Source organism: Stegastes partitus, unplaced genomic scaffold (genome assembly GCF_000690725.1).
Source record: "Stegastes partitus isolate 25-593 unplaced genomic scaffold, Stegastes_partitus-1.0.2 Scaffold1073, whole genome shotgun sequence".
Classification (NCBI taxonomy): Eukaryota; Metazoa; Chordata; class Actinopteri; family Pomacentridae; genus Stegastes; species Stegastes partitus.
The window spans coordinates 49,532-75,374 of NW_007578804.1; the positions used below are offsets into that span (position 1 = coordinate 49,532).

The window sequence follows — 25,843 nt, forward strand, 5'->3', positions numbered from 1 at the left end:
CCCACTTTCCTGTCTCTCTCTAACTTCACTATCAAACAAAGGCCAAAAAAATGATGCATCATCCTTTTACTAGAACACATCCATTAGCATGCTATGCTATCAACAGCTCATGCAACCCGGAGCCTGCAGAAAGCTTCCATCCTTCCTTCCACTCCACACAACTTCTTCTGGAGACACCAAAGACTTTTTCTTTTTCAAATATAAAGCAGACTCCCCCCGACATAGGTTGATGGATGAAAACTGTAGACTGCTGGTGACAAATACTTGTGTCACGTGTGAAGGTTTGAACGACGTGTTACTTTTGATGCAGTTTGATGCCACTAAAGCGGTGGTTATTATATATTCTTGTTCCACTGTACCGCCTCGTTTTACGGAGCGCTGCTGATGAATGTCACAGAGACAGAAGCAATATCATTTTGTACATCATTTTTGAAGGAAATCAGCTAATAGAAAGAGAAACTGTCCTCACTCTGAATCTGAAAACTAAAAAAAAAATAAACATTTAAAAAAACAAAAACAGCTGTGATGCTAAAAGATGTAGTCAGTGTATGTCCTGTTTGGTCTGGGCTTGTGCGTGAGTTGTGCCGTATCAAGGGGCTCAGGGATCCACGAAGGACACTGCGATGTAGCGGGTGCCGGCGGTGGTCGGCAGGCCTTCGTGGTAGTGGGTGAGGCGGCCCGGGTGCATGAGGGCCCAGCCTTTACGAGGAGCCTGAACGGAGCAGTCGTAGCGCAGGAACTTGCATCCGCCGCCCTGCATTCACAAAACAACACGTGTTAACGGCTGACACCACAAAAAGCACGTTTTGTTTTGAATTTAAGTCATGGTTAGGTAACATTCACCCTAGAAAGCTCTGAGCTCCTACGACTACATTTGGTATCTACGGTAGTAATCACATTTTCTACTGTATCTGTATGAGGCAGAACGACCAGTGAACAAAAGACAGTTTAAAGAGGGATCTAACCACTAACTGTTTCCAGAGTATTCAACTATGTCTTATTGTAAAGTCCTTTTTTTTGTGTTTTCACTGCCTGCGTCTGTCTGTAAGATTGGGCGTGGAGGTGAAACAAGGCCAAAGGAAGAACTCATTCAGTTTTAATACAGATTCAGATCTATGCACCTCAAGGATTAAGGCTTAAAGATATATTAATTATCTCTGGGGAGGAAGTTGTACAACCAGCAGTTAACAGAAAATAAATTAATATAGACAGTCACGTTAAGTTATTTAAAGGGCCGATGGCGGTGAAGACAAAAGTCTATCCGTCCTGTATGTTGGCAGATTGCATCTTTGTTGGACAGAACCTTTGCAGAACCTGTAAAGTCCCAACCTTGTACAGATGATCTAATTTCCTTTCTTCTGCAGGCTTATTTTTTTAAATACTGTTTTATCTTTATTGATATACTCTATGTCTACTTTTTTATGTACTAGCGCCTTCTGTTTTTAACTTGCACCTAAACTTGGTTCTTCTACCAAGAATTCCTCCACTTGCATCTTATTTTACTTCATCTTCTGATCTCAGGGATTTCTTCAGGAGTTTGTATGAGCACTCTTAAAAAAATCTCTATTGTAAAAATTATACAAAACAAATCTGTCAGAAGCAGATCCCCAACCACAGGGCAAAACAAAAGGTCTACAACTGCTGTTTCCTGACGGAGAGCAACGAGGTACATATTACATGGGATAGGAAGGCCTCGTTTGGCCTTACTATAGACACCTCTATTCACGTCTTTAGCACAAATAATCTGTGATGACATGTGAGACCCTACATCAGAGAATTCCAACTCCGGTCCTCGTCAGCTACTGTCCTGCAGGTTTTAGATGTTTCTGTACTGCAACACACCCGACTCACATTAAGGGATCCTTAATAGACTTGTGTCGAACTTGACAACAAGCTGTTGGAGATCCATTAATTTGAGTCAAGTGCGTCGCAGTACAAAAACATCTCGGAGTTGGAGATCCCTACCCTACAGACACTGATATATACCATCCGCTCAATGGGGCAACAAGGTCTTGTGTCGTCTTCTTTAGGGAACCAAAACAACATGTCAGAACCCAGAAGAAGTGCTGCCAAGCTAAACAAAATGCTTGCAGCTCCAGGTGGGGTGAAGTTTGCACCGTGTCAATGTCCAGACAGAGCTTCAGAACGTTTTCCACGTTAAGGTTAATTCCAAGACAAATACTGGGGAAGCTGTTCTTTACTGTCTTTTGCTTAGGGGGAACGTTAATTGTGATGGTTTCTGAACCAGGACATGGGCCACTTGACCTCCAGTTTCTCAGCTGCACGGCAGCACAAAGAGAAGAAGGACGCGTCATACCGGCCAGCCAGCAGCACATTGGTCTGACAATAAACCCTCCTGCTTGTAATTAGATAAAACTGTTCACGAGGAGCTGCTAGTCCAGACTTGGAGGACTCTGGCACAAGACCCGCTAACCTGTTGACCTACACCACGTGGCCACCTACCAACAGGGACTTCATCTGAAAACTCTTCACTGTTGGACTTTTTCCAAGGATGTGACTTCCCAAAGTTGAAAAGGAGAACCACTGAACAGAACTGAACTCAAACTAGTGTCCTTTAGGGTGGCCACACTCACCAACAGTGGGTCTTAAGCCTACTTCAAGCTGGCAGTAGCTTACAGAGAACAGAGCTGCAGCCAGTAGCCCGTCTTGGCAAAGGAGGTCTGAGTGAGATGAAGAGTGTAAGAACTAAGGGATCACTGTGATGACTGTATGTATACGTTCAGACAGGACCTCACATTTGTCCACACAGATCAGTGAACAGAGGTGTCTTCAGCCCGGCAACACGGTGGCATGATATCCCATGAAATATGTGTCATAGCGCGTGAAACTAATTTATTTTACATCGATGCAAAAGTAGATATCGTTGAAAGCATCTGCATAAGATCTTTCTCTGTTGTTCTGAGTGTTTAGTTCAGTTTTCGTTAGTACGACCTGCTGAAGTGGCAGAAGCTTGTAGTTTCAACCATTTATCGATTCATTGCAGCCATCAAAGAGGTGTTTTTTTGTTGGTCAAAACAGTCTTTCCACATGTCTTTTGGTAGAAACGTACTAATGGCTGAGACTTCCTGATGTGAGGCGTTTTGGATTGTTGCTGTGGTACTTCAATATAACATATGCAATGATTTAGACAACACCAGAGCAGACATTCAGGATTTGTCACAACAGGAAAAGCACAGGTGAAAATAATAAAACTTAATGTTACACCTGTGCTTTCTTTGCTTTAACAAGGCAAAACATCTGCCGTGATTAAAGTCGATGACGAGTCACCAAACTAACCAACTTCCAAAGCAAACCTTTAGAGTTCTTAACTACCCTGCAGGCAGCTTTTGGTTTCAGTTCATTACTACCAGAGTCAATTGGTAAGGATTTGATGCAGTTGGGTGACGCGGCAATGTCATGCTTTTATCACTAAGAGGATAACTTTATTATATGTCTTTATTTAAAATGGGCTTGTGTTTCACATTTCTTCTATATCCTTGTGTAGGTGATTAATGTAAATACAACATTTCCTCTGTTGTCTTGATAAATTCAATATCATTTTCTCCACAATATTTCAGTATACTGAACAGCTTTTCTCCTTTTTTTGGTCACTGTTTAAGTGGAAACACTTGCAATTGTTGTGCATTAAAATTCTTTAAACATTCCTTCCTGTATAAATAAACAATCTGCAGAAATACATTTATGTATAAATAATGAGTGTTTCATTTAAAAAGGTAACGTGTTTCCAGCAGAGTATGACTCTATTGTCGCACCTAATTGGTTGTTTTTAATCTGCTATTAGTTATTAATGATAGAAAATGTCAGCTTTTATTTTATTTGAGAATTGAGGGTTTTTGTGTTTTCTAGTCAAGCAAGAGCACCGGTGTTGTCATTTAAACAATCATCCTTGTATCATCCTGTATCCTGTATTTCAAAAATGTAAATATTACGTTTTATCCACAGAAAAAACAATACGGTCGATATTTATACGTCTAATAAATCATCACAACAGCTTCAAATCCATGGCACATAAACCAACAACGCTGCGGACTGTAAGCCGATTAATCCAGTTTATTGAAGATGCGGAGAAACAACATGGATGCGATGGTAAAAAACAAGGCTCCTAGCTTCAGCCTCATGTGTCATGCAAAGAAGACGTGCTCGCAAACCCAGAAACGACACAAAACAAAAACAAAAAAAGAAAGTCTGGCACAACCAGAATGCAGATGGACATGCCAGAAACATGATGACATTTCACCTGTTAATGTAATCGCTCTTAATGCAGCATCATGCATGTCAAGACTCTGGTTTGTACGATGAAATCTATCACGCTAATGTCCTGCCATCTTTCATATCACTTTTCTAGACTACCTCTATTGATACTTTGGTTCAAGATAAACGTCCTTCTGCTCATGAACGGAGTTGAGCAGAAGTCTAGTATTTACCTCGTCTCGCTTAGCCAGCCCATTCTGTAGCACCTGGCTGCACTATGCATTACTGTCTAAGGCAGAATAATTGCCCCTCAAAATGCAGGGTGTCCTCACTGCACCACCCAAATCCTCTGACAAACTTGAGACTTTTAGTGCAGTGGGTTGCTAGCCTGAAGGTTGCGGTTGTTGTCTTGGACTTTGAAAACACGCTGAGGAACAAGAAGCGACACCTGCAGCCTACATCCAGTGAGGAAGACGAGCGTTTACCCCACCTACACTATTTCCTGTCCCTGCACCATGTCAATAAACTCCAACTAGTGCATTTCTGTGTATCCATAAGTGTTAAACACGATCGTTTCTTACTCAAATACACATATTATTATAAGTGGAAGAGCTCACATTGTATTCGAAGAGTCTCAGTCATCCAGGTCATGGTTGTTCTCGTAGTTTAATCGTAGCGACTGGACTTGCTTTCTCCTGCCCCAAGGGGGTCTGTTAAGGTCTTTTGTGGCGAGGTGTCAAAGTGGTTTCATCTTCCTCAGCACACAAAAGACCCTAACGAACCCCATTGTGGCAGGGGGAGTACTAACAACGTGATTAACAAGGGGGAGGAGCAACAAACCCCCATCAACTCAGGTGTTAATGGCTCCTTAAGGATAGAAGTATGTGGAACTCCCAACTAGTCAGTCAGAGCTGATGAAGCCTCTTGGATGAAACATCTTCAAGGAACTCAAGCAAGTCCAGTTGCTACGATTAAACCAGGATTGTATTACTATTTCATGAATCATCTGAACAGCACGACGTAAATTTAAGGCGGACGTCCCCATGAACTAAACCGTGACATCTAATCTGAGCAGGATGTGGGACGGGCAGTGGGGTTTGCCCACTTTTTTTTAAGGTGAATGACATTTACTGGATTTCAGTGGATGTAGTTGTCACGAGCTACCTGTTTGAAATGTCACACTTCTACCAACCTCTAAACACTCACCTGGTAATCATCGCCCAGTTGATTGAGCGCAATGTTTATAGTGAATGTGGAGGCGTCGTGGTGCGGCCTTAAGGAGGGCTGCTCATCGGGTCTATATCTAACTACAAAGGCCAAGTCAAACTGAGCCTGCAAACACACAGACAGAAAGGAGTCATGCAAGCGTTGGCGACAAAAAAAAAAAAAACTGCACACGTGGCCGCTGTACACAGGTATGCCCCTCGCAGCTCCTGCTCAGTAAAGAAAAGCATCAGCTCGGTTCCCAGTCCAGCATTCGCTTCCAGAGATGGAGAAGAGAAGCAGAGAGAGGTGCAGATGACCTGCAGTGCCATGTCCCACAGCTTCCATCATTACCTGCCAGCTCCCCTTCATTTACCTGGTAGTCAACGCCTTTGCTGTTGAGAGCAATGTTAATAGTGAATGTTGAGGCATCGTGGTGAGGGACAAGCAGCGGCTGCTCGTCCGGTTTGTACCTCACCACAAAGTTCAAGGGAGTGGAACACTGATGAGAGAAGACATGTTGGTCAGGAACCCACGAGAACCGACGGCTGCTGTCATTTTCAATCAGTCACATCCTCTCATGTGCTGCTCGGTAACACGTCAAACGTAAGGGCAGCAATGATGCTAGCAAATAGTAACAATAATATAGTCATAAATAAACTGTCACCTGAGCGTTATAGACTCTTTCCATTGCAACACCACCAGGTTTTCATATAAATAACTCTGCTCGGTCATAAAAACTGGAAACAAGTCTGCTGATAGTCTTCTTTTTTAGAAAACGTAAAACAAATGTAGTGAAGAGTCAAACTAACACAACATATATTAATAATACAACATATCTGTGAACCACACGGTCACAATGACTGACATGTTGCGTCATAAGTAATTTTTTTTGTCTAAATGAACTGTCCAGTCCAAATACCCAACGCTACACAAATACTAAATCCCCATTAATCTGCTCCAGACAACAGTTTCTCCTTTTATGAGAAACATTTGACTTTTAAATCACAGAATGAAACCAAGCTTTTATGACCTTGTTAACAAATTTAGACTTTTTTAAAACCAGGCACCAGTAATTGTTTACATATTTTAAATCTTATCATTTCTCTGACAAAATGTTTTCTGTCTGCTTCACATTATTTTACACAAGTTTGTTCTCTTCAGAGTATTTACTGCTTGTTTTTTTAATACCATAAATTCCCAAATAAAACTTGTTCTCAATAGCAGAGAGATGCAGTAAACACAAGCTCATCTGTCTTTATAATTTCCCTTGTTCTGTAATTCTGCATCATCAGAATTATTTTACTGCTGTTTTTAATTTGCAGTTCATGCAACAATTATCCCATGTTTCCAGTTGATCCTGTTTTCAGTCTGTCGTGTCCTGACATCAGTCTCATTTCCTTTCAGACTACTTGTGATCGTTTTAGAGATACTGTCATTAAAAAAAAAACAAATCCTGCACCAAGTGTTTCAAATCAGAAACTCTCCACTGACCCACACACCACACTTCCTCCCTTTTCTGAGAGTAGAGTTTCAATTTGTGCTGAGTATAACAGCCAGCAGGTACGCAACCATCAAATAACGGTGGTTGGATGTAAAGTTGTTAAAGAAAAAGGACCCTTATTCCACTCTTTTCTATTCCATTAATACTTCTGGCTTATCGTCTGACACTCTGCCATTAATTGAGTCGCTATTATTTGAGAATTTATAGTAAAATATTTCCATGGGGCACAAAAACAACTGGCACACCACTGAGGAGAACAACTTAATAAAGGCCGATTTGAGCACATGAGCAACCATCGGACTGATTCGGTCTATAAACACATCGATAGAGCTATGAAAACGGCATATAGGCACATTGCTGCTCTACTGCACTGACATATACTCTGGAAAATGCAGTCCAACTATCACGTCAGCAACGTTCACTCTGCAACAAATCTGGAGACAAAGGAGGATTAATAACGAACACAGATGATAATGATGGCTTTAAGCGTGTGTTCGGCAGACTTACTTTGGTGTAGTAACCCGGGTACATTTTCTCGGTTATCGGTGCTATATATTCCAGTAAGAACTTCTGCCATTCCTTTTCAAAGTTGATTTGATTCATATGGATATCGATGGTGGGCACATTCTCGTAGCCGCCTTGGATTCTGGTGTCCTGGCAAATGAGAAAAACACTCTTTGGCTTTGGTGTGCAAGCGAATTACAAAAAGTTTACATACACTTCTAAAGACCATGTATGTCACGGCAGTCTTGAGATTCCAATGACTCCTATAACTCAAAATAATTTTCTATCATGATTTGTCACAAAAAACCACCATGCTTTAGGTTCTTTCTTAAATTTCTTCTAGGTTTTCTGGAAATATGACAAAACCTGCTTGGTCAAAAGTACACATACGGCAACTTGAATGATCAGTTCTGGTGATGTAGATGGTTGCGTTACGACCGACTGTGTCAAACCCACTTAATACGCGCCGTAGAATCAGCCACAAATGCTACAAATGCTGAAAATCGGATTTGAAAAAGCAAATCATTGACAAGAACAAGTCAGGAAACTCAGTCGGAGCCACTTCAAAGCAGCTACAAATCAATTGTTTGTAAGTATAAACGAGAGACAGTTGGTCAGGATGGTCAAGAGTCAACCAACAATCACCAAAAAGCAGGTTTGCAATGAATTAGAAGCTGCTGGAACACAGCTGTCAATGTCCAGTAAAGTGTGTTTTCCATCACCATGGGCTGGTGCAAGAAGGAAGCTCTTCCTCCAGAAGCAGCACCTTAAGGCTCGAATGAAATTTGCTGGACCTCCTTTTGGGGGAAGGTTTTGTAGTCAGATGAAACAAAAAGCTATTTGGCCACAAGAACCAGAAATATGTCCGCCTCCAGGCTGCATGGTGGTTAGCACCATCGGCTAGTAGCTAGAAGATCACTGGTTCACACCCCGGTTAGGACGCCTGGGGTCTTTCGGTGTGGATGTTCTACCTGCGGGTTCTCACCGGCTTCCTCCCACAGTCAAAAGGCCCGCGACCCTAGTGAGGATTAAGCGGTGTATAGCTAAGGGATGGATGTTTGCCTCCCTAAAGTCATTACTTAAACTGAACGAAGAAGGTGAAACTGGGACATTCAACCAAAACTTTAGCATCGCTGTTTGTATGTTTTTGACCCAGCAGATTTTGTCATTTGTTTCCAGATGTCCACATGTGTTCTTATCATGAGCACTGATGGTGAGAAATATTTGAGAATCTTCACAATCGCTGCGTTGAAATGAATCCCACAAAGAACAAACACCCAAACTACCAATACCATCCATCCACATGGTGACGTACCACGTTGGCTCCTCCCGACCACTTCCCAAAGTGTTCCATTTCTTCAACGATGTGGTTACAAGCGACGTTAGAGAAGATCGGGAACCAGTACACGTCGGGACAAGGCTGGAGGACAGAAAGCACGACAGCATTTAAACCACCGAGCAACATCGCAGACGGTATTTCAATACGACTGCGCTACTTGTGAAGTTTCAGCGTCTTACATGAAGTTCGAACAACTGACTTTTTAGTCTGCAAAAACATCCAGAACATATTTAAGTACATTCAAAGCTCTGTTTCAGCCAGCTTTAAATGTGTTCTCTTTGTAACTCTATTTCAATAAACTCATCTAGTGATTAAATGTCACTCGAGGTTACCGGTACTCACAGTTTCAATCAGCTTGTCTTTCATGATGTGGGAGTAGTTTTGATGAATGTAGCGCTCCTTCCAGTCCTGGAAAAAAATCAAAACATCTGATTGTTTTAGCTGCCACACAACCAAAGATGGTGGTTTGTCTCCTGGGGTGTGTGCAGCTCAATACATACACACAACACACAAACTAGGCAGTGCAGATGCAGAACGTGTTTACAGTGTGTCCTAACAAACTGGAAAATGGTAGACAAAGTACTGTATCCCCACTTTTATCATTCTTAGCATTCCACTTGTACTCGGCTCCTCCTGCTGCAGCTGCTGCAGTCACAGATGTTGCTGAAATTAAGCTCTTGGGCCGGTAAGCATAAAGCTAGTAACTGAGTTTAGTTAAAAATGACAACAGAGAGCTTGGAGCAAATGGAGATTGTTTTTGAAGTGGTCGGTATCGTATGCTGTATATTTATAGATATGCACATCATCTATTTTTCATTCCAAAGTATTTACGTTGTGCGGTTCCATGAATGTCTGAGTTTAGGCAGTTTTCAAAGTCTCATCGACATTTTCACAATTTCATTCAAAGCCTCTCACCACTGGGTTTTCAAAAATCTGCCACAGATCATTATGCAGGTGAACAGTCTGGTAGTTGTCTGTCGACACGATGCGACCGAAGGTGTGCATGTTGGTTGCATACATGAAGATTCCCTGAAAGAAAGGAAAAAAAAGTCACAGGTCAGATATTGCGGCATACAGAATTGTACACCAATCTACGTGGAATATTTCTGTTTTTTCTCTTCCTCACCTTGCTGCGAACGTTGTGGCAGTAGGCCATGTCAGGGTCTAGGAGGGATGAGGTGAACAGCTCGTAGTCTTTCAACTCTGATCTAAGCAGGCTGGCTTTTACCAGGTACACATTGGACACATATGGGACATTCCACACACCCCTAAAAAAAAACAAAATCACATGAAGAAATCAGATTACAGTTTGCAAATGCACACAAGAACAAAGAGCTTCATCAATGGAGACATGTCCTGTGGTCTGATAGAACTAAAACTGAACGGTTTGGCCTTAATGACCATCGGTACATCTGGAGGAAAAAGGGGGAAGCTTGAAGCCTGAGAACACCATCCCAGCTGTGAAGCACGGGGGTGGCAGCATCATGTTGTGGAGGGACTGGTGACCTTCACACAATAGATGGAATCATGAGGAAAGAACATGATGTGGAGATATTGAAGCAACATCTCCAGACATCAGCAGGAAGTTACAGCTTGGACACTAATGTGTCTTCAGATGGACAATGACCCTCAGCATAGCGCCAGATTAGCTACAGAGAGGCTTCAGGACAACAGAGTCAGTGTTGTGGAGTGGCCATCACAAAGCCCTGATCTCCATCCTGGAGAACATCAGTGGAGCAAGGAGACCAACAAACCTGACTCAGTTCTACCAGTTCTGTCAGGAGGAATGGGCCAGAACTCATCAGACTGTTGTGAGAAGCTTGTGGAAGGAAACCCAGAACGTTTGACCCAAGTCACAGAGTTTAAAGGCAACGCTAGCAGATACTGAGGAGATGGATGGAAACTTCTGACTTTGTGGAAAGGAATAAAAAATTCTCTCTCTCATTATTCTGGCGATTAGCAAATAGAAATAATTTTGGTAATCCTGACTGATCTGAAACAGGAAGAGTTTAGTCTGATTTAATGTCAGACGGTGAGAAAAAGAAGTTTTATGTCTTTTTATACAGTGGATGTAAACTTCTGGTTTCAACTATACATATTACCACAAGGATCTAACGTCAGGGGAGAAATAAAAACAAAAAATACTGCAAATTCTCCAATCGCCACAGGGAGAAAGACCTACAGTAGAGAGGAAACTTGATTTCTAATGTCTCCTTTTTATTAGAAAACACAATCATCTGGAATTTGGTAAAAACAACAACAAACAAACAAAAAAACACCCTGTTTTCTGATCTGCTTCTGTTGTCATTTGATTTATAGGACAATTTTACACTTTGCCTCTGTCTACCTGTTGCCTTGATAATTCAGTTTAATGTGCGTTTCCACACGATCACTTTCATCTGGAAACTTACTCAACACGAGTAGAAGCGGCCAAGTAGTTGCACGACTTTGCCATTGTATTATAGATTCTGAATCTACTGATGTGTAATTTCATCCCTCTCAATCCTTTTAGCCAACACTGGACGGAAAACTAGAATTTTTGCAGGATCCTATTTGAGAATTTAGCATAAGCTGGAAAATTTAGTCCACATCTATCCATCAGCTACATCTGTTTTATCCTGAAGGCGGTCGGGTGGGGCTGGAGGTTAGAACGATGGCGGGTGAGAGTTTAATGGACTGTAGCTAAACACCTCTTAGAAAGCAACTTACATTCTCTGTCCTTGAACTATGTCCACGTAGTCCTCAGACCGAGCGTAGTAGCCGTCAGCGCTGAGCGCTCCCCAAAAGTTGCTCCACAGTCGGCCAGCTCGAGTTATCATCGGCGCCACAATGGGTCTGAGGAACAAGTCAAGAAGTGTTAGTCGACATATTTCTTCATCTTCATATTCAAACTGTTAGAAAAGACATTTACTGAACGTGGCTGTGCCGACTACAAGACGTCAGCATGGACAAGATTCGCGATGGTAACTCAATAAATTCACTTACAGGTTTTGTTCGATTAGAATTTTGAGCGTGTTCTCGTTCTGTAGAACCACCGCAATGTCCACGCTGAAGAAATAGTCGCAGTCCTTGTCGTTCCGGCATTTATCGCTGAAAGGAAGGAGAGACACTTAAGCATTAGCATTTACATTTCCTCGTAAGAAAACAGCGTCTTGTTGTATCTCTGTCTATGAGCAACACGTGTTTTCACAGTAAAATATTTACTTTCTATTTTTCTCACACAGTTTAATTTTTATTGCTCTCTGGGGTCCAAATAGTTGTCTAATGTCAAAAACAGATCCAGTTCAGTGAAAACTCTCATCTCAACTCCCATTATTAATCTCGTGTATGTATTTTGTGACCCCTGAGACAGATCTGACCCCTCAGCTGGTCGTCAGTCGGCTGAACAAGCTACTTGTATGTAAAGTATTAAAACAATACAACTGGACTCTACGGAAGTACAGTTTGGAGCCCAAGACGTGTACCTGTACTGAAGTATGCCAGTGCCATGCTTTGATGCTACAACTGAAACTGTTCCTTAGATTACTGTCACTATCGTAACTACAACAGCCTGAAAAGCTTCGTGTTACGAACGTCCAAGTAAGGCAACAAGAAAAAGAGTGGGTCAGCCCTGTACAGACCACGTCTTCTACGACTACATGCTGCTTGTTTCTTGTACAGAACTTCCAATAAAGACCAGACAGATGCGACATAAAGGCACCCAGCGGTTACGTGGAACTCACAAGGCCAGGTTGCGGGCCGCCGCTGCATCCATGTCCTCTTCGGGGCCCATGTGTTTGACGTCCTGATAAAGGCTTCCGTGATCCTGCAGGAAAGAGCTGACCTGGCTTTTGTGATGCGCTTCCTGAAGGGAAAAGACAAGAAAAGAACAAATAAAGTGCAGAGCAGTCGTGAAAACTCTGAGAGCTTTACCTCTGACACATCGTTTTATTTCGTCTTCATTGATAAAGTCGACAGAAAATGACGTCTTTATAGACATTAGACCGTTACCCAAGGACTATATTTAACACAACCACTTTTATGATCCACCTGTGTTTGCTCAGGTGATGATGTCATGGCTTTGGAAGCTTTCGATTGGTTAATTGACAACATTTGAGTTAATTGGAGGCACGCCTGTGGATGTATTTTAAGGCACATCTCAAACACACTGCTTCATTAGTGACAACAGGGAAAATCTAAATAAATCAGCCAAGATATCAGGAAGAGAACTCATGTTCCACCAGTTCTGTCAGGACGAATGGGCCAGAATTCATCAAACTATTGTGAGAAGCTTGTGGAAGGAAACCCAGAACGTTTGACCCAAGTCATACAGTTTAAAGGCAACGCTACCAAATACTAAAGAGATGGATGGAAACTTCTGACTTTGTGGAAAGTAATAAAACATTCTCTCTCATTATTCTGGCATTTAGCAAATATAAATAATGTTGTTAATCCTAATTGACCTAAAACAGGAATAGTTTAGTCTGATTTAATGTCAAATAGTGAGAAAAAAAGGTTATGTGTCTTTTTATTCAGTGTGTGTAAACTTCTGGTTTCCACTGTCTATATTGGGGCCCTGTAAAGTATATAACGGGGTCTTGTTAATTCCAGATCAGGTGCATAAATCAAAAAGATATCTCAGCACAATGAAGTAACAAATGTACCTGGTTGTAAATGAACAGTTTTAGCCTGTCCTTGGGGTACTGCAGCTTCAGCAGCCGTTCGAAGAACACCGTGACAAACGGCGTGGGTTGCTCGATGAAGACACCGATCAACACCAGAGGGTATTCACTTTCCTATTGGGGAAAAAAACAAAACGATCACATAAATTGTTGGGGTTTTTTTTCTAGAAAAACAGCCACTAAATGATTCAATGTAGTTGCACAGTTTCCCCATCAGGAGACAAGAACAGACCTTAAGAGCTGTGAGTGGATATAGATCCTGGTGGCACACTGTGCATCCTTTCTCAAATGTCCACGCGCTGGGGATGTAGTTACCCAGGTAGTTGATCTGGAGCTGTAAAACAAATACTGTGGTGAGCCCAGTTTTTGTGTATTTATTGTGAATCCTTGTTTAGTGTATGAGCTTGTTGTGTTGGTGGCTGCGAGTGTTTTTCAGGCTGGGTGGGGTTTTCGGTCGGGAGAGCTCTCACTCACTCTCTTCCACACCTCAGGCTCATCAGCGCTGGATAAAGCCTGCCTCCACCTGTGCTCCAGCGCCAGTGGATTATCCTCCCTCGAGTGAACCTCCCGTCGGATCGACACATTCCCCGGCCCAACTTCTGCAGCCGAGCTAAAGCCTCAGCTGCTCTGCCTCCCTGCCCCACTTGGAACCTCTCCTGGATTTGACTCCCTCACTCGGCTTCCTTCACGTGCTTCCCGGTGTCCCCCATTTCCCCTGCAGCCTGAATAAATCCCTCTTTTCTATCACCCTAACCCTCTGTTGCTTTTTTGGATCCCTATCACACTGAACCTTAACAAATACGTTGTAGCTCATCATGTCTCAATTTAATATCCAGCACATAAAGGCAAGAAAAACAGATTTAGAACAGCTGACTGCCTGATGGCTGAACTACAAAGTAAGTTTGACATAGCCAGGCTGTCTTTGTGTAAGTTGGCTCCACAAAAACTAAAGCCCGAGCCAAAGATCACGGGTATCACGAAGGTGGTTTTCAACTTTCTTTGTTAACTCAGACTTTCTGCTTCAGACTCTGTTCACATAAAAGGACATAAAAGGACTCGTGGACTCTTCTTCTGCACTAAATGAAACGATTGTGTGCAGCTGCTTCAGTCAACACGTTGTTTTAATGGAGATCAATGAGGAATATAGATAATGATGACGGTAAAAAGCACCGCTATTGCAAATGGTGCAAGACAGAATGCTGGTAGAAAACTGTTAAACGTGTTTATATATAATATTTTACTGATGCAGCTGCTTATTTCTAACTGACAGCTGCAGACTAAAGCTGTTAAACTTCAAACTTAATATATCCAAAGCTGATCTTGTATTGAAGTGCATTCAGGTCTGACACTGTCCCATAATGCAGGATATCAGCTAAATTTTTGGTCAAATCAAAGTGGAATTAATGTCATTGATTGAATATTCTCTATAATCAGTTTTCTATCAGCTGCAGTACCAGCAGAGTAAATGGACCAAACATGACAACATCATTTCTGCATCGCCAGCTAAATACAAGTCTAGTTCCCATGGCAACACAATATATACAGTGTGTGATGCTGTAACTACGCGGCTTCATTCAGTGATATTAGTAACGTACAACTCAGCATGTTAGCAGATAAAATACATTCCCTCAGCTGAGAATCTGTAGCGCTCCTAAGTAACAGTCAGGAAACGATCTGGTTAAAAGGAGACGCTCTTTCCAGCCGATTTAAATCCTAAACTCTGAACATAACCTGCTCCTGACCAGGTTAGCTCCACAGCATCAGTTACCATGGAGATCTAGCTCCACAGCATCAGTTACCATGGAGACCTAGCTCCACAGCATCAGTTACCATGGAGACCTAGCTCCACAGCATCAGTTACCATGGAGATCTAGCTCCACAGCATCAGTTACCGTGGAGACCTAGCAGGTAAAAAGCCAGCCACCTTCATGACACTGAAAACTCAACATACCTTGCTAACACACTTATCTCGCTTCCTCGTGTAGCCCTCTGGACATTTGTTGTGATGCAACAGCAACAAAAATGCTCATTTAGCCTCCGGCCCTCTGGGTGGGACGGAGCACATGTTTGATTGACAGCTGATTGGTGCCAATCAAACCTGTTTTGTCGCCTATTGAGCAAAACTTAGGTTTACAGTCTGTGGTTGGTTTTATGTCGCAGGCCAATTAGAGCGACTGTCTGCTGATAATAATAATAAAACAGTGACATTAAACGTACAATACAATTTAAAATGAACTAATTTCACTGGTTATACATGAAGAAATTCGTCGACTATGAACACAAGCACAGTCAAGCTGTGATGCAAAAATATCTCCTTGTTGATTAATGAGTTTTTCCTAATGAAAGACCATGACTTCAGCAAAAGGACGCCTTAGAAATGTGTAATTTGACTTCAGGAGGACCGGTGTGAGTCCAGGAATGAGCAGAACAGAGATAGCTGCACTGCACACCATAGAAGCTGTGAATGAATCGTCCTCAGTGTAAGAAGTGACTGATTCCCGCGACTTGAGAATGCCTTTTCAGACATTTTTTTAAATTTTAAAACACACATTATGTTGGTTTCAGACTCCGTATTGCAAACAGTCTGGCCGACTGAAGGACTGGAAGTGTGTCAGTAAGGTCAGAGAGGTCAGTACCTTCGTCGGTCCGTTCCCGTGGATGATGACGGGCAGGGTGTCGTACAGCACGTTTCTGGCTCGCACTCGACTGTCCTCAAACTTCAGCACGACCTCATCTGAAAAACACACACTCACATGTTTAGCTTTATCATATTTCAACCATTCTTGCTGTTGTTTCTGAATAAATGGGAATCGACAACAGGTCCTGTCAGCCAGGATGGAGCAGACGATGATGGATTCGGTGATGTTTACAAATGCGTCGTGACTTTTTAAATTCTTACTATTTTGCTTCTTTAATCACAAATCCTTCCGTATCATCGGTGCTACTGTCTCTTTAAAAGGACAGCGGCTGACAGAGGAGCTTCCAGAGGGAGGATTTGTGAGTGCAGGCAGTTGTCAGAAAGTGCATTCATGCCCCTGGATTCTTTATGTTGTCTGTGTGAGCTTTTACACAGCCCTCTCACAAATTCCTTCCCCGGCCTCAGAGAGGAGGGGGGGAGACAAAAAAAAAAAAAAAAACGCTGCACACACCGCCGAGATTTCAGCTCATGTCTAAACGTGCAGACCCGCCTTTTCTGCTGCAGCTATAAACCCCTCAGTTCCCTAAACGTTTAGATTCGACTTTACTTCAAGTGACGACACCTGAGCAGTATATATATGTCGAGTGATTTGTATAAATGAGGCGGAAAAAAAAGGAACCCAGTGAGCAGCCAGAGGAGAGGCAACAAGTTTCTGCAAGAGCAACGTTATTACATAAGCACTCACACAACATATACACTGTTGAGGGAAAGATTTTAGGATTATGTACCCACAGGATAGATAGATTAGAAACGACATATTCCTGCTTTATTCTACCACGTAGCTGCGTAGTTTACACACACTACGCATGGTGTATAGTGTCAGCAGCATGACCAGTTAAACAACAAAGCTCTCTGAACTCGTGAGGTCTGTCTGTTGAGTTCCACTAAAAATCAGGCTGCTTTGAGCAAAATTCCAAGAAAAACTCACCATAACCTGTGTGTCGTTTATATCAGCAACTGTTTCTCTGCTTCCCTGTGAGATGCTTTCACCTCAAGTCAAACATTTGCGTAAATAAACGGAGAGAAATCCAAAGCACGCGGTGCACGCTAGTAAAAGCTCGTTAATCATTTTTACATCTTTGCGGCTACAGTAAATGAATGTTGTGTTTTGCAATTACACTATTCCTAGTGACTGAGAAACAGGAGTTGCCTTCTGTTGGATTCTTAAAGGTGTGTGTGGAAAAGTGCGCTTTACATTTCTTTAATCGCAGCACAGCCGTGTGTAGATGCTGCGGGCGTAAAGCTGCTGCCGGCTTTCTCCTTTAGCTCCTGTGTTTTATTGTTTTCCAAATCCTCTTCACAACCACGTCCAGGCAGCAGCCTACCACACTGACAATGTCATGCTGTAAGGCTGTTCTTCTTTTTTTTTTATCTTAATCACAGAGTAAGCCTCCAGGTGTGCCAATGTTCCCCCAAAATAATGACACCTTAGCGCCAACCACAACAACTGGGATTGGTTTAAAGAATTACAAGCGAGCTTTTGTGCTTTTTTTCCCCCTCTCTAGCAGAACGAGGTGCAGCCGGACCGTTGTTCACGACAGAAGGAAAGCGAGACGAGCAGCCGGGAAACCTACAGAACGCTTCAGTGGTTGACATGTTCTCAAAACGTCTGCAGCACTCACCCAGGGCTCCGTGTAGGTTCTGGAACAATCTGCACTTGCTGTCCAGGGTGATGTTTATGGATTTCTGAAACACACCATATATTACATCCTGAAGCATGCAACTGAGTCTGTGCTGTTTTTATTCATTTATCAATTCATCTGAGTCACTTCTACTCTACTGGGTTTTTGTTTGCAATTAAATTATCATCAATTAAACTCCCTGCACAAATTTAAAGTCTACTAGGAACAACGGCTATTCATTAACTTAATATTTAACCACAGGAATCACTTGCCATTACTTAGTATTCGTAGTACATGTGTTAAAAGTACTTAATGTGACTTTGGCATGCAATCAATCATAGATAGATCCAAACAGTCAGCAGAGCAGCAATCTTACTCTCTTTGCTGGATCGATGTAGATGTTGGTGAAGAACAGCTGGTCGCTCTCGTTGTCTTTTCCTGTCCAGTTGGCGACCATTTCTTTAACGTTGGGAAGGTAGCCGATGAAGCCTGATGCCCACACAGAGGAACCAGACAGGAAGTAAGAACGCGTGACACTTCCACGTTATATGATGTTTGTTCACATTTAAAACACACTGAGGACGAAATAAAAGTCTTCAGTTTCCAATTGCCATGGCTAATTAGTACTGCCAGGTTCTGTTTCTGCAGCGTCAGTCCGGCTATAACTACAGACCTGCTGTTTTCCTGCTATAAAAAGTCACGTCTGCAGCCACATCAGCAGCTCGGGAGCTTACAGTGTTAAGGAATGTGCATGGCAGTATCTCAAGGCAGTAGCATGAGGGTGTAAACAATCAGACTGTCAGGTTTACTATATCATAATTTGTCCCTTGAGGAAAGATGCAAAAAAAAAAAAAAAAAGTAGGCGAAGAGATAAAAATCCACTGTTTTTATCTGAAAATGTGGGCATGAAGTAGCTTTGATGTGGACAACACTGGCTGCAATTTCAGTTAATTATCTGTTAACTTTAAAGAAATTCTTAATAGCACAGCTTAGGAATTACAACTTTTCACGTTTCTAAGTTTGAATATTTACTGGGTGTTTATATGAAACTGGGGTTTATTAAATCATTTTCTTCCTCATTAAACATTAGTAAAGCAGATTTTAATGTGTTTAGATGTACAGTAAAATGAACCCTTTGGTGCATGTCATTGCATATTGATAACTGTGGTTTGTGCAGGAAAAAGTGTTCTTTGCTTCTTTTACACTCTTGCCAGCGTAAAACCACTGAGTACAGTTCAACCCCAAGGCTTAGGAGCTTTGCTAAGGTGTGCCGCTAATGTAGCCCAGATGCAACCTTTAAGAACTGCTCTGTTTTTAATCACAAATTGAACAAAATGGAACAACAGCTCAGCACATCACACCTCCTGATCGGACAGGAAAAAACAGCCATTACAGCAGAAAAACGTGGCCCGACAGGACTGACGAACGTACCGCCAGAGCCCAGGAACCTGTTGCCCTCCCTGACGTGAGGGTGTTTGTCCTCCAGATGGCGGTCAGGCCAGATCAGGCTCTCGGAGGAAAACACCACCCTGTGTTTGGCCTGCTGGAACTTCTTCAGCAGCTCTTTGGGACCCGAAGCAAAAACCACATCATAGCTGCGTGAAATGGAGGAAAAATAGAAGAACTTTAGTGCACCGGGCGCTTAGCAGTGTGTGAAGCCAGTGACATGGTTAAAATAAATGACGAGGGTTTCCTTTTATAAGACGCCAGCGCTGTTTATTTGGGGAGCAAAGTTGCCTGTGGTTGTGTTTACTGGCCAAGAAAAAAACAGAAAAAAACAAAACACCACACTCTCTTGAGTTCAGTCTATGTATATGTTTTATCATAAGAACTCCACTTTTAAGGCTGCATAAATAAGTAGTTTAAACCATTTTGGGGACATTTTTGTTGCTTTTGTATGAAATGTAAAGTAGAGGTTTTAAGTTATGGAAGAATTCTCCTTCCTTAAACTGAACTGACTAAACTGAGCCACTCCGACACTGAGAAATTTAATGACTGAGAGCATCTCTGACTGACCTTGTGCTACTTACAGGTCACATCAAATAGATAGCTCTGTTGTAAATAGACATCTAATGAATTACACATACGCAGTTCTTATTGTTATAGTTTTGACAGTTTGATCAAATTTGACTCGTCTAAGGAAGTAGTGTGTGTTGAACAATTAAACTTTAATACACCTGCCAACATCTCTGAAGTTGAGTAATTAAGCTAAATGAATGTGTAAAAATAACACTTTGTGGTTTAACAATCTGTGAAGTCTCAGTGAGGTTGTCATTCAATGAATGTATCTGACAAGTCATAACATGCACAGTTCTAACAGTCATACGGTACCTGATGTGTGCCAGACTTGAGGCGAGGGTCAAACTCGTGTGCTACGGTTCATGCTTTTACGACAAAGTGTTTATATTCTCACATATCATAGCCTATAGCACACAAACCCTCTTAAAACTAAATATAGTCATTTTTACTTCCCTCTTTGTGTTCGGATTAAACAACTGAGATACAACATGTTAATTAATGAGCTAAATAGTACATTAAAATGATTGCACTGCTGCGTGGTATCAAGCATACTGGGACTGACTTGTGTACCAACGTAAAACATCACCACTGGCAGCAGCACAAGATGAAAAGTTCAGACGAAATAAAATGAAATCCAAAGTTAAAGGAAAGACAGGAAAAAGTTTTCAACCAAAATTGCCACAAATACCTAAAAACATCTGACATATGCAGCAAACTGTTAGGAAATTAAAAACTTCCTGCTGTGAAGACACCCTACCTGTCAATAAAAAGGATGATCTGGTCGACTTTCTTCATCTTCTCCAGGGCTGCTTTAAGGAGCCGCACTTTCTGGCCTCCGCCCGGCGCCGACATGTAGTCGCCTCCGTTCCATTTCTGACCTCGACCGAGAACCTTAAAGCACATCGATGTCGAATCATTTACCAAAGTCTGAAGGAACAGATTTAAAGATGTCAAATACTCTTTTGTAAACGGCAGGAAAAGACGGTCTGTACCTTGACTGTGTAGTTGAAGTGTTTAGCCGACCTCGAGAAACGCCTGAAGCCATCGGTGTCTTTGGTTGCAACGGTCACAACTAGAAGTTTGTCTGCAAGACACAACGTCATAGACACAACTCAGTAAGAATATAATGATATAATTCCATTTTGTCTTTTGCCTTAAGTCTGACTGTGCACAATAGGAGGCTGGTAGCAAGTTAAGCAGACATGAAACTGCAAAGCATCAGCTTCAGCTCATCAAATCACAAGCATGGCGAAAGTTCGTGTATCTACTATCATGCATTATTCCTTCAATCTAAAAGTGGATTTTAAGACGGGCCCTCAGTAAAACAAGGCTACAAGGACAGCTAACAACTCAGGGTTCACCTCTGAGACATTGTCGTGATGTACATTACAGGTGCACAAATGTTCATTCGTCAAACTCCAAAAGGCAAAGTTAAAACCTGCTGAATCGTCACTTAGCCTTGCAGATAACATTCAAATGACACGTTGACGTCATTCATTTTAAACATGAGCGCGCTAGCTGCAGGTCACAGCGTCCTCGCTTTAAAACGAAGACATTGTGGCGTTTCTCTTGCTCCTCGTCATCGCTCCACTCTCATTATTTGTTGTGTAACTCACACATGAAGCGCAATATTATCAAAATTAGGAACATCCTGTCTCAAAGGGACGCTGAAAAACAATCCGATGCACGTGCCACTTCTAGGCGAGACTAATTTAATTCCTCATCGTCAGGATATCCCAAAACTATCTGCAAAACTGATCCAAAATGCTGCAGCCAGAGAGAGAGGTCATACGTCTCCCATACTAGCTTCACTTTGTTGGTGTTTTGGAAAATCCAGAATAAAATTTGAAATTCTTTTTCTCACACACAATGCTCCTAATGACTAAGCACCATCTTATGTTAATTGCACCATATCATCCTAACAGAGCCCTTCGCTCTCAGACTGCAGGTCTACTTGTGGTTCCCAGAGTTTCCAGAAGTAGAATGAGGCTCCTCTGTTGTGGACTCAGCTCCCAGGTTGGGTTCAGGAGGCAGACACCCTCTCAGGATCATCTGCCATAGTTATGCTGCTATATTTCTAGACAGCTGGGAAACTTATCATGATGCACTGAGAACATCTCCTTCTCTCTCCATGTAATCGTACGCAACCATTGCACGTCACTGACTTTGTGTCTGGAGCTTCACGTCTCTGATCTACAGTCACTGGCCTCAGCGGCCTCCAAAGTGTTTACTGTTCTCGTGTGCATTGTTTGTCTGTTCTGCATCTGCTATCCTGCTTCTCTCTCTCTCTTTCTCACTCACACTCCAAGCATCTGATACAGACGGCCATCCTTCTTGAGCCTGACTTGTTTTTCCTTTCCAGTGAAGGAGGGGAAGTTTTTTTTTTTTTCTTTTGCCAGGTGCTTCCTCGAGAGAATCCAAAGGAAATTTGGGATTTGTTGGGTTTCTCTGTGCAATTTTGTATGGCCTTCGCTTCACCTTAGTATGTGAGGTGCCTAGAGATGACATGTGTGGTGTACTGGCGCTACAAAAATGGAAATACATTTAAACATGGAGTTTATCTGTTCATCATCTATACACCGATTAATCCTCACTAGGATCACAGGAGGCTGGAGTCTATCCCAGCTGACTCAGGGTGAAGGCAGGGGACACCCTGGACAGGTCACCAGTCTATCACAGGGCTACACTTAGAGACAGACAAGCACACATTAACACCTACAGACAATTCAGAATCACCAATTAACCTCAGCATGTTTCTGGACTGTGTGGGAGGAAGCCAGAGAACCCAGAGAGAACCCACGCTGCACGGGGAGAACATGGAGACTCCACACAGAAAGTCCCCAAACCGGGACACGAACCGGGGATCTTCTAGCTGTGAGGCCACGGTTCTGATTTAATTCTATAAATATAATATTCTGCAGCAATTCTACAAGAAGAGATGTCATAATGCATGAAGTCTAATAAGAAGGAATAAATGCTAAATATGAAACTACTTTCATTACATTAGAAAGGATTTTCTTTTAAATAAACACAGGTTGATAAGTTATATTACTAAATGTAGTGCACCAGGCTGCTGGGATTTGAAGTTTACAGACTTACTGATAAAATAACATGTCATTGCTTTCATACATGTTTTTGTATATGACTCCAGCATTAATTACTAATTAATGATCTCAGTCTGTTTCTAATGTGGTTTTCAATATAGTATGTGTATATATTTCACATGACTGTCTTTCTTGGGTTTTTTTTTATCCCCATGGATTCTAAAACAACAACATCAGATTTGTCACTGATTCATAGATGGAAAGTTTAGTATCACATCAGCCATGTGGGTTAAACTACAACTCACTGACATTACATTTATTATTCTAGCCTCTTCCAAGCCGCTGGGTTTACTTTTCTGGATAATCCCAGAGGAAGACGGCGCTAAATACAACAATTTACTGAGCTGTGGTTGATCATGCTGGCTCTCCTCTACCTGACGATCCGTCCACGTCAGCGGCTCCAGTCCTCCAGAGCCGTGCGCTCCCAACCCGTCCATCCCCATTTGTTCCATTTTATTTATATATATATTTTTAAAAAAGCCACATAAAAAGCTCCAACATGAGGCAGTTAGTTCGGAGTGGCTTTGTCTTTAGAGGAGCTACTGTTGGGTGTCAACGTTTCTCACTCAAACTTCTCAGATTTCCCCCATAATGATTCGCACCCAGTTGGGTTGCTCAAACGCAGGACATTTTTTTTTGAGGTATGCAGCAGAGTTGTATTTAGCCTGGAAGAGCCAGAGCCGGGGAGTCTCCCTTTAGCTGGGCTGCATTCACCAAACCCGCTAACGTCGAGAGGAACGCGTAAAAACTTTGGATTGAACGCAGCGTGCGGCGGCTTTTCCAGACTTACCTCCGGAGATCCGCTGCTCTTCACAGTGAGACGCGACAAAAAGTGTACAAATTAAAATCCCCGAGAGCAGCAGCAGCAAAGAGGAACGAGTCATTTTTGCCAAAGTTAGACTTAAAAACAATCTTCACTGGAGCACCGGTGTGGACCGACTTTTCCAGATGGTTCCGTCCGAGAGCAGGAACTTCGCAGCGTTGTGTTGACTCTGCAGGCAGCGGCTGTTCTGTCTGCCTGTCTGTCTGTCCGTCTGTCTCTCTCTCTCTCTCTTTTCACATGCCCTCCACCGACAGCATTAGAATAAATCAGTGCTCCTCTGGAACGACTCTATCATTTCCACTTTTAGGAACACAGAAGCCTTCTGTCTTCAAACTGCATCCAAAACGCCCACTTCCAACATGGTTGTGGAAAAAAAAAAAGCTGTTCCAATACGTAACCCAGCTGTTCTGTGGACATGAGCCCTTGCACGTAGCCTGGAGTCCCTACAATTCCATACTGTCTTCTTCTGAACACCTTAGAAATGTATACACCCCACAACTGTTAAATGACATCTGGTCAAGCAGTGGGGGTCATTTGGCTTCACTGATGTTAATACAGTTTTCACATTTTATTGGTGTTGCCTGAGCAGGCCAAAGACACACCGACAGTACCATCACACCGCCTGGTTTTGTCACAGAACCTCTGAGTTATTTCCCACCTGGCTTCCTGTCGTTGAACTGTGAAGAATTTGCTGCCTCGACCCAAACTGAGACGACGTCATCGTTTTCTCAGACTAGACGAAGCTTCCCCGGAGAACACAGAGCAGCTTTCACAGCCTGACTAGGATTAACAAACCGAAGCAGATGAAGTGTCACTACAAGCTGCTGGGGCTGAGATAGTGCAGGGGAAGAACGCTTCTGGTGATGCTCAAGAGAATGAGATGCATCCGTGTTATTCCTTATTGTCATAACGTTCCAATACTTGTCTTAAAAACCTCTAAATGCTGCAGCCACAGTTCTGACAGGAACCACTATATTAGCTTCTCTTCATTGGCTCCCTGTAAAATCCAGGATGTGACTTAAAATCCTGCTTCTCACATTGTAAAACTCGTAATGAGCAGCTCCATCGTATCTTACAGACCTTATTGCACCATATCATCCTAACAGAGTCCTTCACTCTCAGACTGCAGGTTTACTTTTGGTTACCAGAGTTTCCAGAAGTAGAATGAGTTTGGGTTCAAGAGGCAGACACCCTCTTTTAAGACTACACTTAAAAAGTTCCTTCTTTAATAAAAAAAACAATCTCAAAAATGCTCATTGCTCTCTCATACATTGTTTGTCTCTATCTGCTATCCCCATCCCGCTTCATCCCCTCTCTCACCCCAACCGGTCGAGGCAGATGGCTGCCTTCCCTGACCCTGGTTCTGTTAAAGGTTGTTTTGTTTTTTTAAATGTGGTTCCTGCCATCGATCTATGCAGGGCAGCCTTGAGTCTTTACCAGTTTCAAACTAATGTCACGTATCTCTACTACCCTTGGTTTGGAATCTGTCCGGCTTGGTCCCGACTTCCTCTGAGCAAACTTAGGCAACAATAACATCATGAGATCGGTTTTAGGAGAACAGACCCCATAAAGCGGATGCTCAAGGCATGATGGGAAATGTCTGGTGCTCAACTGATCTAACTGCAGATTGTTTTAAATGTAGACCCAATAATATGACATTTGATAAAAACGTTTCACTTTTAGTTGATTTGCAAAGACTTGAATTGTGTTTGATTTTTAAAGGTTTATTCTACACGTGCAGTTGATGGTGATGTTTATCAGCCAGAGAGGCTGAATATATTCAGATCACACATCACAAACTGCACACAATAAGCAGTTCTAGTATATATTAACACTGGACTGACTCAGTTCTATAAATAGTTAGTGACGCCCCAGTTTCTGCTAAGGAATGTGAGGATTGTTAAAATAACATCTGTACAGATGTTTCAGAATGTCTCCATTTCTTTCTATAGTGCTTGACTATTTAACAGTGGTTTCCTCTCTATTTATGTAGTTTGAGAGGCCCAGGTTTGGTCTCCTGATTGATGAACAGTGCCATCCTGATCTGAGGCTGATTTACTTTAGAATTGATGTAAAATGGAGATTAAACCATAAACAGTGATGGCAGATTGCCTGTACAGCATTTAAAACTATTGCAGGCTGTGTACAAACTCA

General features: G+C 42.3%; 1 protein-coding gene across 2 annotated transcripts; it reads right to left on the bottom strand.

The window, feature by feature from the left end:
* plod1a (procollagen-lysine, 2-oxoglutarate 5-dioxygenase 1a) lies at window positions 1-24,011 on the bottom strand. Of its 2 annotated transcripts, none has more exons than XM_008295722.1 (19): window positions 23,657-24,011; window positions 20,755-20,846; window positions 20,520-20,653; window positions 19,175-19,338; window positions 18,120-18,232; window positions 17,744-17,807; window positions 16,060-16,157; window positions 13,656-13,757; window positions 13,406-13,537; window positions 12,485-12,606; window positions 11,748-11,852; window positions 11,472-11,597; window positions 9,889-10,030; window positions 9,678-9,791; window positions 9,105-9,170; window positions 8,739-8,843; window positions 7,427-7,573; window positions 5,792-5,917; window positions 1-754 (listed from the first exon to the last, which is right to left on the bottom strand). In XM_008295722.1, exons 1-19 carry the CDS (start codon window positions 23,748-23,750, stop codon window positions 599-601), a joined length of 2,202 nt encoding a protein of 733 aa, XP_008293944.1. In that variant the 5' UTR covers window positions 23,751-24,011; the 3' UTR covers window positions 1-598. The 2 variants fall into 2 exon arrangements, with proteins under 2 accessions (XP_008293944.1, XP_008293943.1); XM_008295721.1 differs by lacking the exon at window positions 5,792-5,917 and adding an exon at window positions 5,419-5,544 and having other exon boundaries at window positions 23,657-24,010.
* Window positions 24,012-25,843: the final 1,832 nt, after the last annotated feature.